This window comes from Oreochromis aureus, linkage group 7 (genome assembly GCF_013358895.1).
Source record: "Oreochromis aureus strain Israel breed Guangdong linkage group 7, ZZ_aureus, whole genome shotgun sequence".
Classification (NCBI taxonomy): Eukaryota; Metazoa; Chordata; class Actinopteri; order Cichliformes; family Cichlidae; genus Oreochromis; species Oreochromis aureus.
Window position 1 is genome coordinate 59,606,434 of NC_052948.1, and position 14,225 is coordinate 59,620,658.

The 14,225-nt window shown below is 46.2% G+C and overlaps 1 protein-coding gene across 3 annotated transcripts; it reads left to right on the forward strand.

Moving 5' to 3' along the window:
• The first annotated feature begins 80 nt into the window (after positions 1 to 80).
• LOC116319110 (DEP domain-containing protein 7-like) lies at positions 81 to 13,975 on the forward strand. Of its 3 annotated transcripts, none has more exons than XM_031738333.2 (12): positions 81 to 247; positions 584 to 769; positions 872 to 1,013; positions 1,113 to 1,208; positions 1,473 to 1,654; positions 2,033 to 2,318; positions 2,411 to 2,562; positions 2,690 to 2,851; positions 2,994 to 3,136; positions 3,259 to 3,384; positions 4,052 to 4,127; positions 13,744 to 13,975. In XM_031738333.2, exons 1-12 carry the CDS (start codon positions 181 to 183, stop codon positions 13,953 to 13,955), a joined length of 1,830 nt encoding a protein of 609 aa, XP_031594193.1. In that variant the 5' UTR covers positions 81 to 180; the 3' UTR covers positions 13,956 to 13,975. The 3 variants fall into 3 exon arrangements, with proteins under 3 accessions (XP_031594193.1, XP_039471547.1, XP_039471548.1); XM_039615613.1 differs by having other exon boundaries at positions 82 to 247; positions 2,120 to 2,318; XM_039615614.1 differs by lacking the exon at positions 81 to 247 and adding an exon at positions 296 to 385.
• The last annotated feature ends 250 nt before the right edge of the window (positions 13,976 to 14,225 follow it).

Genomic DNA, 14,225 nt, shown 5'->3' on the forward strand with positions numbered 1-14,225 from the left:
GAGACCTCCATAGCCAGAGGTCTCTGTGTGACTAAGCGACTAGCGCCCTCTAGCGGTTTTATTACAGAGCTGCACAGAAACGCCAGAGAAGGCGCTTGTTTGGTTGGAGGCGCTTTCATTGATTGCTTCCTCCTGCTTTTATACCCGCCCATTCTCAGCTCTTTGTAATCAGTCAGAAGCATGGCTTCAATAAAAGAAAGAGCCGCGGCGCTGAACCTTGCGGAGAAATTGTGCGTGCGTAATCAAGGTGAGTTTCAGTCAGGTGTTTGCACCTGGCAGAGGCCTGAACTGAGATCTGATTGTTTTTCTCTCATGTTAAGCAAGCGTTGCAAAGCTACACTTACAAACAGCTGTGCCAAAGGATTTAGCAGTGGTCATTTTTAAGGTTTCCGTTATTGTACTTAGTTTAACCTTCCTCCTCAACCCTTGATTTATCTCCTTTCCCTCATTCTCTTAGAGATATATATTCCTATAAAGGTGTTTAAGAGGTCTCATCTGTCCTTTTGCATATCTGTAATCGTGCCCTGCACAACTTGCCTGTAAAATATGTTAAGTTTGTGTTCTGAATGTGCCTTTTTTTAAGCTCCTTGTGTGGCCTCCAAGCCAGTCCAGTCTTCCACCATGTGGAGCAGCCTTATCTCCCACCTGAAGTCTACTGTGACTGTGAAGCGCAGACGAGTCCTCCTGAAATCCCACAGTGACTGTTTCCTTGGCTCAGAGGGTGTGGATGTACTGGCAGAATACATTGCTAAAGTGAAGGGCTTTGAGGGTGTGTGTGTTGGTTTGTAGATGCTGTTTTATTCCCATAGCTTCACCTTCTAGATATCATTTTATTTATGATATTCGGCCCTTCTGTTTGATTAAACTTAAGGTTCCATCGTGTCTCGGGACAAAGTGGTGTGTGTGTGCCAGGCGCTGTTGGAGTGCGGCGTGTTTGAGGCAGTGGGAACCAAAGTGCTGGGAAAAGACAGGAAACGGGATGTGTTTCAGGACAGCAAGAGCGCTCTTTACAGGTTGGATACATGGAAAAAAAACTCTTTAAATAACTTTTTATTGTGTTAAATATTTCTATCTATGATGGCATTCCCTAAACATTTCATATAAATGTACAGGTTTGTAGGCACATCTACTCCTTCAGTAGATGAGTTGGAAAAAGGTGTGCTTGTGAATGGGATCCAAAAGTTCTTCACCTGTGCTCCTTCAGACAGGTATCGCCTCTAAAATATTTATTTATCTGTATTACAGGCACACTGCATATAAAACATCTAACCAAAAGTGGGAGCAAGTCAAAATTTATCTCATATATGAATATTTTATGACAAAGTATAAATATTACTCTATACTCTCACTGTCCATATTATTAGGTACACCTTGCTTTTACCTTTGGGACTGCATTGATTCTTTTGTAGCGTAGATCCATCAAGGTCTGAATTTACTGTGTCCTAAAATCAGTGGGGTTTTTTGCATTTCAGGCAGGACGAGCAGACATGTCCCCCTGCATCGCTTGTTGATATGTCCACCCCAGTCCTCTTCACTCATACTTCCAGCCAGCTAGATGCTTCCGCCACTAGCAGCCAATCACTGGAGCTGCCAATGAACAGTCTGAGTCTGAGTCCGTGCAGGGTACAGACAGACACGGGTTTACCGCAATCATGTGAGCACAAATCTTTTTTTTTTCATATGTGTCACTAAAGCAATACTGAACAACTAAACTAAAGCAAATGTTTCTGCAATACATAATGCTGTGGTATACAAAGGACAAGCAGGAAATCTGTATTAAATAGCTGTGATCATCAGGCAAACTGAATTCAAAAAGACATGTAGCAGATGGTACTGGATCAGACACAATCCAGCGTCTCTGAGGGTAATCGGAGTACATTGAGTCACATGGTTTGATTAACTTGCACATCTGTTAATTTGACATTAATGCTGAATGATCTATTCAGGTTTTGAGCAATATATGTATCTATCAGACAATGTTGATGCCAAATAACATTACACATGTAGTTTAACAGCATGGCTCCTATCATAGGCTGCATTTGGGGGGACAAAAGGCAGCAATACACCTGCACAGGCTGCAACTCAATTAGAGCTTGGTTCCTCTGGCTCGTTCCTGCAGTGGTGGATGAGGTGTGGCAGGAGCAGACCCTGCTCAGGCTGTTAAACCTGGTGGAGATCCCTGTGCTGGAAGGCGTGCTTCAGTGCAGGCAGAGTCCATCCTCTCCATCTCCAGCCAACCTGGCACACAGTAACCCAGACTTGATCTACAGCAACAACCACCTGGACCGACAGATCCTCAAGGCCTTCCGAGACTCTCAGTAAGTTTGGATTTTTAAAAATCTTTATTATTTTATTTATAAATTTTCTGTTGTGTTGATCTCACTTGCACTGTTTCCTCCTCATTCTCCAGGGAAGATGAGTGGCTCTGTGCAGCTTTGGACTGTTTGGACTTCCTGCCTGACCAGCCGGTAGTGGAGCTGAGCAGGGAGCTGCCTCATTGTTTCCCTCAAGATGATGAGAGCTGTGACCCAGAACCAGCTGGTCTCAGCGTCCAAGAAAGAGGCAAGTGGTATGATGAGTATCAGAATCGGGTAAAGCATGTAAACGCCACTGGTGAGCTATGGTGAGAGACATGTATAGCTTGTGTTGCCAATGATGGCATGTTTAACAATAGCTTCAAAATACTCAGGTGACAACAGTGCAGAGCACCCACATCTCTCCCCAAGTGGCTTGGCCCAGTGTCAGCTGCTGCTATATGGGACTCTGGTCAAACACTACAGCAACACAAACAGGCCTCCACTTCTGCCGCAGCACATGACTGACATCTATACGGCCATCACCGAGCTGCTCGGTAAGAACACTGGTTCAGACGTGACGGTGAGATTTTTACCGCGTCTCCAACCGCGCTTTTTTTCTCCTCCAAAGTTACTGAAATTTTAATAACCTCACCACTTGCATGCACAACTGTCTCTTTCATTCTCTCACCTTTTCAGTAAATGCTAAATTAGATAAGGCTCTCGAGGCTTTGCAACTGTGTCTGAAGCTGCTGCCGCACAGCAGCAGAGATGAGCTCCGTGGGCTGCTTATCTTCATGTCTCTGGCAGCTGACCCACATGGGATTAAAGTGGACAAGGAGGTGAGAGCAAGTGGTATTTTTATTTGTTTTATTCTCTATGGTGAAGGCCACACTTCTGTTTTTTGTTTGTTTTTGTTTTTTTGTTTTTGTCTGAGATCAAAGATGTGCTGTGTCATCTGTAGATTGAGAACAGGCTGGCAGTGAAGAGGTCTTTCTCCAGGGCGATCCTACACAGCAAGGCTCTCTCCAAAGAGAAAGAAGATCTTATGTTGGTCTTTATGCTAAGCAATGTTAAAGAAATCTTCAAGGTAATAGAATGCTTTTGGTCTGTGTTGTGAGAAAGTGGTAATGATGTTTTTTTCCTGATTTCTTGCCCCAGTGTTGCAAGAAAGCAGGGGGGGAAAATGATTGATTAAAGATTTGTGCAAGAAATGTTTGTACATAAGAACAAAACCCATTGTGGTCCAGTCACTCAAACCACCGCTAAGGATGACCTACTGTAGTTGGCCATCCTTAATGTAATCAGTTACTTTATCTAGAATATTCTCTTTGGTAACCGTTGCTAAATAAATCTGTGGCTTGTCCAACAACTTAAAATGTGTTTGCATGGGGCCCTTTTGAGTTGTAGGAGAAGAAATGGCAATTATAAAAAAGCCGTACACAAGTGGCCACACAGCAGACACCGATGTAAATGGGAATGTGTCTCGAAGGTTCGTTTGAGGTGCTGCTGGCAGCATCTGCACACATGGATGTGTAAAGCAGTAGATATTACAAAGGAAGACAATGTGGGAAAATATGAATGGGTTAAATGCAAACATAAAGCTACACAGTTCTTGTTCTTCCAACCGTGTTGGGTTTTTTTTGTTTTTGTTTTTTTTTGGGGGAGGGGGGGGGTTGTTACATGAGCAGCATCTCAGTTCATGGATTATGTGCAGCTTTGTTCTGTAAACATTTTTTTTTTCTTCTCTGCTCCAGATACCAGGGGCTCTGCACAAAGTAGTGAGTGACAAGCTGGCTTGCCTCGTACAGGAGAAACAGCCGGATGTGACGGGTAAATGGCTTTTGATTACTTTTGGTAAATGACACAAAACATCAGTTTCCATTTAAGACAGGAAAACTCAAGAGAACAGATCACTACAGTCACTACAGAAAAGAATATAGCCCATATGGTTTTCACTGCCCTATGCATAGCCAAGAAAACAGTCCTCATGACCTGGAAAAATAAAAATAATCTTAATTCTAACCAATATAGAAATTATCTAATAGATTACATTAGTCTTGATACAGCCTGTGCCACCACACATGCATCAACACTACATATGAGCGGGCGGAGGGAGGTTTGGAGTCTTCACACACCCCCGTTCTCTGTTGCCTGTTGGGGCGGCGGGGCTGGGAGGAGGAGTTGGCCGTCCGATTGGGGTCTGGAATGTGGGGCCTCCCTGCTGCTGCGGAGTCGGAGCGGTCTGCTTCTCTCCACCCCAGGGAAAAGGGTAACACCACCTGGGTCTGGGTGCAGTTTCCCCCTCCAGGGGCAAGGGTACCTAGACCTGGGGTATAGAGTACGCTTGGGGGAGTATGATTGTGTGTACAGTGTCTATTTATGTCTGTCTCCACGTTGGGTGAGTGTTGAGTAATTGCATATGAGAGCATGAGGGTGGGAATGGATGTTTGTATCTGTGTGTGCCTGTTTGTTTGTGTCTATATGTCAGGTTGGGTATCAGACGCCACCTCTCTAGGGACATCTCAGGTCCTCCATTGTATGGAGGCCTGTCTCCCCCCACCACTTCCCCTGCCAGTGGCAGACGCCCTCAGACATCGGTGCATTGGTGGTTCTTTGTGTCCAGGAATGGGCGTCCAGGTACGCACCGGCTCACTCCTGGTGGCTGCTTGTCGGGGCCTGGAGCCTGGGGCTCGCTCGGGCCCCTTCAGGGGTGGGGTGCCCTCGGCCTGGGGCTCGGTCACTCTGGCACAGCTGGCTGCCGGCGGAGCTCACGGGCACGTCACTGCAACCCCCCCTGGCTTCTGCTCCGCGGCTGCTGAGTGACCACTTATCTGGGGCTCCCCTCAGCTCTTTCATGGAGGTCAGCCATCCGTTTTTCAACAGGAGGCTTATACAGGACCCTCCACCTGCCTTTAGGGGTAGAATCCGAAGCAAAAAACTCAGTCCATTTTGACTCCCTGATTCCAACCAGAGAGCGGAAATTCAGCACCTTAACACAGCATAAATAAAGCTGCTTCTTGCCACAAGAGCTGAAACTGTCCAGCACTGGTGTCCCCAGGGAGAGAAGCATGCCACTCCCCTCAGGCTGCTCCTCAAAGGCAGGACTGACCATCAATGAAGGGAAAACATATTCGCTGTCAGCAGCCCATTGATCAGCTAGGACACGGTCACCAGCAAAGTCTCTCAGTGATGGCGACAGAGATTGCCAAACTTCCTCCAGAATTCTCTCCAGCACTCTGTAGGACTTAATGCCTGTGACACCACCAAGTGCACCCATAGACATCCTTGTAAGATGACCCAGTTTGACAACGCCAGCCTCCACAAACTTGGTCCTTATTGTAGCAGAAGAAAATACAGTGCTGGGAAAAAAGTCATTAAAAAACAGCGGCTCCTCGAAAAGCCACATCCCAGGTCTGGGCTCAGGAGTACGTGCGACCTTCAGTGTCCGCCAGGCGTTAACCACCGAGCTGTAAAATGGCACAAGTCCAGACAGATCCACTCGATCCAACTTCAGAAGAAAGAGGTGTTTGTCCAATCCAAGCCGGCCTGCTCTCCTAAGCAGCAACTGAGCAGAAAACATCCAGCTGTGACCACAGCCATACAGCAGCCTCTGTGCCGTCTGCAGTCTAAAGGTTGCAGTTCTGGACAAAACATCTATTAGGCCTTGTCCCCCCTCCGCCACAGGAAGATACAGGCCCGCCGCATGAAGCCAATGCTGTCCCAACCAGACAAACTTCACCAGAAGCCGCTGCACCTCTTCCAGAAGACCGGGTGGTGGCACTAAAACAAGTAATCTGTGCCATAAAGATGAGGCAACTAGATTGTTAGCTACTAGAACTCTACCCCTGTAGGACAGGTAGGGGAGCAACCGGTTCCATCTAGACAGCTTAGCCTCCACCTTTTCCCGCACTCCCTCCCAGTTCTGCTTCACAAAGTCACCACTCCCCAAGTAAACCCCAAGTGTTTTAATGCCCCTTTTACCCCAGCGAAGGTTCCCAGGAAGCTTGGGAATACTCGACAAATTCCACTGCCCCACCAAACAGGCCTCACTCTTATCCCAATTAACCCTAGCTGAGGAAGCGTTTCCATACAAAACCAGACATTCCTGCACATCCTTTTGATCCGTAATAAAAACATTAACATCATCAGCATATGCCGACACAACGACAGGAGGGCTCTGAACCATATCTGGCAAAGAGAAATCCCTCAACTTGCTTCTCAGTCTACAGAGAAAAGGCTCAATAGCAATGCTATAGAGCTGTCCAGAGATAGGGCAACCCTGTCTAATCCCTCTCCGAACCGGCACAGGACAACTCAACCCTCCCCCCACCTTCACAACACAGCAAGCATCGCTATACAACAGCTTCACCCAAGTCAGAAACCCCTGCCCAACACCAAAGGTCTTCAAAGTGGAAAAAAGAAAAACATGGTCCACACGGTCAAATGCCTTCTCCTGATCAATAGAAACGATGCCAACCTTAGCATTATACGCTTTACAAATATCAAACACATCTCTCATTAAAAATAAGTTATCAATCATAGACCTATCCGGAATACAGTAAGATTGATCCACACCAATCAGCAGTTCAATGACCATTTTCAGTCTGTTCGATAAAACCTTGGAAAGAATCTTGTAGTCTGCACATAAAAGGGCCACTGGTCTCCAATTTTTAAGAAGGGTTAAATCTCCCTTCTTTGGTATGAGAGAGATAACTGCACGCCTGCAAGAAGCTGGAAGTATCCCTTCTAGAAAACATTCCTTAAACACGTCCAGTAGGTCCCGACCCAGAAGACTCCAGAAGTGCTTAAAAAAGTCTGATGGCAAACCATCTATTCCTGGAGATTTGCCTGAAGCCATCTGAGACACCGCCGCAGACAGCTCATCCAAGGTTAGCTCCCTGTTTAAAACGTCCCGATCCCCTGGACTCAGCTGAGGAAGCCCCTGCAGAAGGTCCGAAGCAGAGTCCACATCACAGCTATCCGCACTAAACAAGTCCGTGTAAAAGGCCACTGCATGCCTTCTCATCTCAGCCGGATCTGAGGTCACCTTTCCATCCGAAAGCTGAAGACACACCATTTGCTTTCTGTGAACCACAGATTTCCCCAAATTAAAGAAAAAAGTGGTTGGAGCATCCATGTCCTGGAGCCTGGTGAAACGTGCTCGAACCAAAGCTCCTTTAGCTCTCTCATGTAAAAAATGGTTAAGCTCTTGCCTTTTAGAATGTAGACAGTCATTATTCTGCTGACCTAACTGTGAACCAGAGACATTCTCCACATGAGTGATCTCTTTTTCAAGGTCCTGCACAGTTTTCATGATATTGGCTGTCAAAAAAAAACTATATTGCTGACAAAACACACGAATTTGGGCCTTTCCTACCTCCCACCATAGAGCAAGGGAATCAAAATCACCCTTCCTTGATCTCCAGTAATCCCAAAAAAACCTAAAATTGTCACAGAATGTCCGATCATGCAATAATTTTATATTAAACCGCCAAAAAGATTTGGATTTGCTGGTGGTAGATAGAAAGAGCTCCAGTAAAACTAAGTGATGATCTGTAAAAACAACAGGAAAACACTGACAGTTAACAATTCGAGCAGTAAATGAACCAGACACATAAAACCTGTCTAATCTCGCTGCACTAATTCTGCCATCAGTCACTCTCACCCAGGTATACTGCCTGGATGAGGGATGCTTCATCCTCCACGCATCAACCAAATTAATTTTCCTTAGGACATCTGATAAAGCAGAAGATGACTGAAGATGCGGCTCTGCCCCAGTCCTATCCAAAGTAAAGTCAAGACAACAATTCCAGTCCCCCCCCCCAACACGACACAGTCCCCTTGAGCAGCACCACTTAATATTTCTTTTAATGTTTTAAACAAAATCTCACGCTCAGACCCTAAGGTTGGTGCATAGACATTAACAAAAGTAAAAAAAAAACCTTCAATGTCAGCCTTCACCAAAAGGACTCTGCCCTTCACCATTTCCATGCTAAAAGAAACATTCATATGTAGAGAAGGAGAAAATAAAATAGCAACTCCTGCGCTAAAATTTGTCCCATGGCTAAGAAACTTCCGCCCCCCCCACCACAGATCCCAGTCTATTTCATTTAAACTGTCAGTATGTGTTTCTTGGAGAAAGACTATATCTAATCTCTTCTGTTTGATCACCTCAGCTAATAAGGCTCGTTTATTTGCATCCCTGCACCCATTCACATTCAAGGAGGCCACCCTCAACCCCTGCACATAAGAGGAAGCCATCAAGAAAGCAAACAGAAAAACCCAGCAGAGATGAAACACCCAGTGTTGTATGATCATAATGTTTCAGCACAAAAAAAACCCTCCACTGCCTCTATCGATTCAGACGCTTCAACTGCTTCCTCAGACCAGTAACATGTTTCTTTAGGCGAAAACGCTTTTTACCATCCAGTAAGTCCAACCCCACAACTTTCTGAAGAGTCATAGCTGACCGAATGAATTTTTCAACATCAGGGAAATATTCCCTAACATTCACCTTTTTACCAAAGGTGTCATCCAGAAAAGCAACAATTTCCTCCAAAGAGTACAAATCTGCATTTTTGAGAGACACTGTCTGCCACAGAAACATTATCAGAGTCAGAATCACACTCCATGTCATTCGGGTCGTTGCCATAACAACCAGCAGGCGTCCTGCACTGCTGCTCCTCCACCCCTCCTTCCCCCGAGGCAACAACACACTCTACACCCAACTCAGAGCTCCCCAATTCATCCCCATTCTGCGCCGTACTGATCGCAGGTCCAGCCTCCACCCTCTCTTTCGGCTTGGTTGTAGTCATGCAATCACTCACCTCACTGCACACCAAAGCCGTAGCATCTGCGGAAGAAACGCCGACCTCACCTCGCCCCGAGGGCGCAGCGTCCTCTTTAGATAGGGCAGTTTCACCACCAGCTGGAGGCACAGCTCCGGCCGGGAAAAAGAGCAGCTTCGTCCCGCACTAGAGGCACAGCCTCAGCTGGGGCAACAGCGGTCTCACCCCGCGCCGGAGGCGCAGCCACGTTTAGCGTCTGCTGCCCGCTAACCCCCTCCCCGCTATCATCCACAGCAGGTCCCGCTGCAAGCTGTCTGTGAGGACACATTATTTTCTTATGGCCCACATCTCCACACTCAAAACATTTCATGTTCCCAGAACTAGCATACACCATGTAGAACCCTTCTTCATGTTTGACACGGAAGGAGACATCCAGTGTCTGTGTGGGGGAGTCTAAAAACATGAACACTTGCCTCCGAAGGGACTGAACATGCTTTAACTTGGCGTCCTTACAGCCCAGACTCACTTTCCGGAAGCCACTGGCAAATCTCCCAAAGCGCTTCAGTTCCTGCTCCAAAGCCGCATTGGGAATAAACGGAGGCACCCCCGACACAGTGATCCGAGTAGAGGGCACTGCGAGGGGTGAAACCTGCATAAATTCATCATTCAAATACAGGCCACTCTCTATAAGCCGATTGACAAACCCCCCTGCTCTTTCAAGAATATGACAACAGCTTTATTCATACGTGAAGCATATGAAATGTTCCCATGCCCCACCCGCTCACCTACAGCCAACAACACCTGCTCGACAGTGGTGCTCGGCTGCGGCACCACCCTGACTCCATGCTTCAAAGACAGGGACAGCGTCCCACTGGACGCCATCCCCGTCAAACTGAAAAACCAACTACACAATCACAAACAGGTATGAAACGATCATACAATAAACACAGCAAGAAAAAAAACGGGGGGGAAAAACATTCAGTGAAAAAACCACACGCTCTCACTCAGACACACCAAACTCACCACCATCAAACTCCCAGCATGCAGTGCGAGAGAGAGAGAGAGAGAGAGAGAGAGACACACACACACACGTGTGTACAATATACAAGCCGTATTTTTAAGAAAGAAGAAAAAAAAGAAAGTAATATGTAAAAAATAGTGTTATGTATATACGGTTGAGTTATTGCACATAGAATTGGTATTGCACAGTGGTGGTCCATAGAGGAAGTGGGAAGTGGGGGGCTGTGTTATCGGTGCATGTGTGAGTTCAGGGTGGTTATCGCTTTGGGGAAGAAACTGTTTTTGAGTCTGTGGGTTTTTGTGCTGATGCACCTGTAGCGCTTCCCTGAGGGAAGCAGGCTGAACATGTTGAAGCCAGGGTGGGAGCTGTCCTTGATAATGTTTGCTGCTCTGCTGAGGCAGCGGGAGGAATAAATGTCCATCAGGGAGGGGAGAGGGCAGCCGATGATCTTTTGTGCTGTCTTGACCACACTCTGAAGCCTCACTCTATCCGCCTTGGTGCAGCTGCCGTACCATACCATGATGCAGTAGGTTAGCAGGCTCTCAATGGACGAGCGGTAGAAGGTCAGCAGCAGGTTGGAGTTCAGCTTGTACTTCCTGAGGACTCTCAGGAAGTGCAACCGCTGTTGGGCCTTCTTGACGACCGCTGAGATGTTTTCTGTCCAGGAGATGTCAGCAGAGATGAGGACACCAAGGAACCGGAAGGTGTGGACCCTCTCCACACACTCCCCGTTGATGTAGAGGGGGGCCAAGTCGGTGCTGTGTCTCCTGAAGTCAACAATGAGTTCTTTGGTTTTCTTAGTGTTCAGTGCCAGGTTGTTTTCTGAACACCAGGCTGCCAGCTTTAGGACTTCCTCTCTGTACTCTGCCTCGTCTCCCTTCGAGATGAGTCCGACTACCGTGGTGTCATCAGCAAACTTGATGATGACAGTGTTGTTGTGGGTCGAACTGCAGTCGTGGGTGTAGAGAGAATACAGGAGGGGGCTCAGCACACAGCCCTGTGGGGAGCCGGTGCTCAGTGTGCGAGTGGAGGAGAGATGAGGGCCGAGTCTTACAGTCTGGGGCCGGTTTGTGAGAAAGTCTTTTATCCAGGCACATGTGAGAGGAGGGAGGCCAAGAGTGACCAGTTTGGTGATGAGGATGTCCGGGATGATTGTATTAAAGACTGAGCTGTAGTCCACGAAGACCATTCGGACGTAGCTCTGCCGCTGCTCTAGATCAGCGGTCCCCAACCTTTTATGCGCCACGGACCGGTTTGTGCCCGACAATATTTTCACGGACCGGCCTTTAAGGTGTCGCGGATAAATAAAACAAAATAAAACTAGTACCGGTGCCGAAAAAAAGATTTATTCATAACACACGTGAAAAGACCCAGGAAAACCGAGTTAACGAAAAAAACGATAACAAAATAACGCTAAAGACGCTAAAAACCCTGAAAACCATACATTTCACACCCGAGTCTCAACTCTCGCGGCCCGGTACCAAATGACTCACGGACCGGTACCGGTCCGTGGCCCGGGGGTTGGGGACCGCTGCTCTAGATGACTCAGCACAGCGTGGAGGGCTGTGGCGATGGCGTCTTCTGTGGATCTGTTTGCACGGTATGCAAACTGGTGGGGGTCGAATTCTGGGGGGAGGTAATCCTTGATGTGCTGAAGGACTAGTCTCTCAAAGCATTTCATGATTACCGGTGTGAGGGCCACAGGGCGGTAATCATTCAGGCTGGAGATGGGAGACTTCTTCGGCACTGGGATGATTGTGGCTGATTTTAGACAGGATGGGATGGCTGCCTGATCCAGTGAGAGGTTGAAGAGTCTGGTGAAGATGAGGGTGAGCTGGTGTGCACATGCTCTTAGTACCTTGCCAGGTACTCCGTCCGGACCGGCCGCCTTCCTGGGGTTCACTGCTAGGAGCACACGTCTGACATCGTGCTCCGTTACAGTGAGTGGAGCGGTGCAGGAACTAGGTGAGGATGAGGATGGGAGCAGGGCTGAGGCAGATGAGTGTTGCTGTTGTGGTGTTTCAAAGCGGGCGAAGAAGCTGTTTATTTCCTCTGCCAGCTGGACACTCGGATTTTCTGTTTTCGCAGTGCTGCCTCTGTGGTTGATGATGTCTTGCATTCCCTGCCACACCTCCCGTGTGTTGTTGCTGGACAGGTGGGACTCGATGTTCCTTTTGTGGTCTAAATACAAGCGCGCTCATGCTCACACACACAAACTACACCCTTTTTGGCTCCTACCTCAAAGCACACTGTGCGCTGTCGATCTTGCGTGCTGCACAATAATATTCAATATTTAGTATTTATTTTGTTTTGTTGGTTTTTGTTTTTTGCCCTTTATCACAGTTCCTCTTCACCGCTGTTTTTCTTTCCCTTTCTTTCTCCCCTTTCTTTTCCCCAGTCAAGTGTGTCCCGTATTTAGCGAGTGAAAATAAAATAAAATAAACAAAAGGTGAATCAAATAGACCAATACGGCAAGCCTGGGATGGTCCATTTGGTAAAGTAAATCCGTTGGGCATCTTTCTTTGCCTTTAGACAATAATTCTGATGGCAAAAGAACCAAACGGGACAGGCAACAAAAAAAAAAACAACAACAACAACAACAAAAAAAACAGATCCCACAATTCCATCTCACTGCAAAACACAAAAGGAATGGTATCTGTAATTTAAATTAAATACTTTTATCTTTTGACATTAACATGAAGTCTTTCTTTAACTGGAACAGGTCACAGCCATCTTTCAATGCTCTAAATTCTTAAAATTCTCAATCAAATAACTCAAATTGAAAAAAATTCAGGTGATAATGGTATTGATGTTATTCATTCTCTCACTATGACTGTGTATTACTACACATGTCTACAAAACATGAAAAATTTATGAGCCTTTCCAAAAATCTTTAATTACTGACAGGGTGAAACGGTTTCTTCATCATGCAGTATTTTTCTTGGCGTGGCATCCTGAATATCTGCAACAGCAGATTTCCCTCATCTCCACAGAGTGATTTAGTATCTTTCAGCTCTCTGCTAAGAAAAATGAGCACTGGTGAATCTGTCATAGACTAACTGGCCAGAACAGCTAAGAGGTCATGCAGCTAAAGAGCAGATGCTCCCTGGTGGAGACCATAATCAGCAGAAAAACAAACGGAATAATATCCAGACATTTCTCTTCAAATAAATTTTAATTTAATTTTCCTCTCTATTTTTGTTCTACTCGTCCGTTGTAATGCATAAATTGGTCTACATCAGGGGTCCCCAATCCCAGTCCACGAGGGCCGGTGTCCTGCAGGTTTTAGATCTCACCCTGGGTCAACACACCTGAATCACATGATTAGTTCATTACCAGTCCTCTGGAGAACTTCAAGACATGTTGAGAAGGTAATTTATCCATTTAAATCAGCTGTGATGGATCAAGGACACATCTAAAACCTGCAGGGACACCAGCCCTCGTGGACTGGGATTGGGGACCCCTGGTCTACATCATGTGTAGGTTATTGATGTTTCACTGCCCCCCAGTGGTGGCAGAATCTCCAGATCACTTTATTCCCAGCTGAGACTGGAGGTCTGTAGTTATGTTAAATTGGCAATTATGCAATGTTCATTCCCTTTAACAGTTTTGTTTTTTGTTTTTTCTTCTTCTTCAGGTTCTACATTCTGTCAGCAGGTCGACAGGAACACTTTACAAAACTCTACAAAAAACACCACCAACCAAGCGCTGTGGGTCCTCTTAAACAACATCCACCTGGATACCAAGATCTCAGCCAAGGAGAAAAAGCGTCTTCTTAGACAGTTTCACCTTTCCCACCCAGAAATATTTAACCAGTACTTTGGTGACTCTGCCTTCAGTGTGCTGTAGATCTGTGCAGATTTGTCTCTGCTGTTTTCTTTAGTTGGGGTGTTTTGGGTTTTTTTGCCTTTTACTCGCTTGTTATACACAAGTGAACCATCTCCATAGACACATTTTTGACTGACAGTAAGTTTGTGTCTGTATATCAAATGTATAAATATTGAAGAATACTAAAGCATGTACGTGTATTTACTATTGAATAAAATTTCAATAAATTGTTTACAAAATCTCAAATGCATCTCTGTAAAATGTGAAACATTCAGCTCTTTGCAAGTATAG

Coding starts and splice junctions, on each gene's coding strand:
- LOC116319110 (XM_031738333.2), top strand. CDS start 181: ATGGCTTCAATAAAAGAAAGAGCCGCGGCGCTGAACCTTGCGGAGAAA. Junction 770..871: donor TAAAGTGAAGGGCTTTGAGG/GTGTGTGTGTTG, acceptor ATTAAACTTAAG/GTTCCATCGTGTCTCGGGAC. Junction 1,209..1,472: donor ACCTGTGCTCCTTCAGACAG/GTATCGCCTCTA, acceptor TTTGCATTTCAG/GCAGGACGAGCAGACATGTC.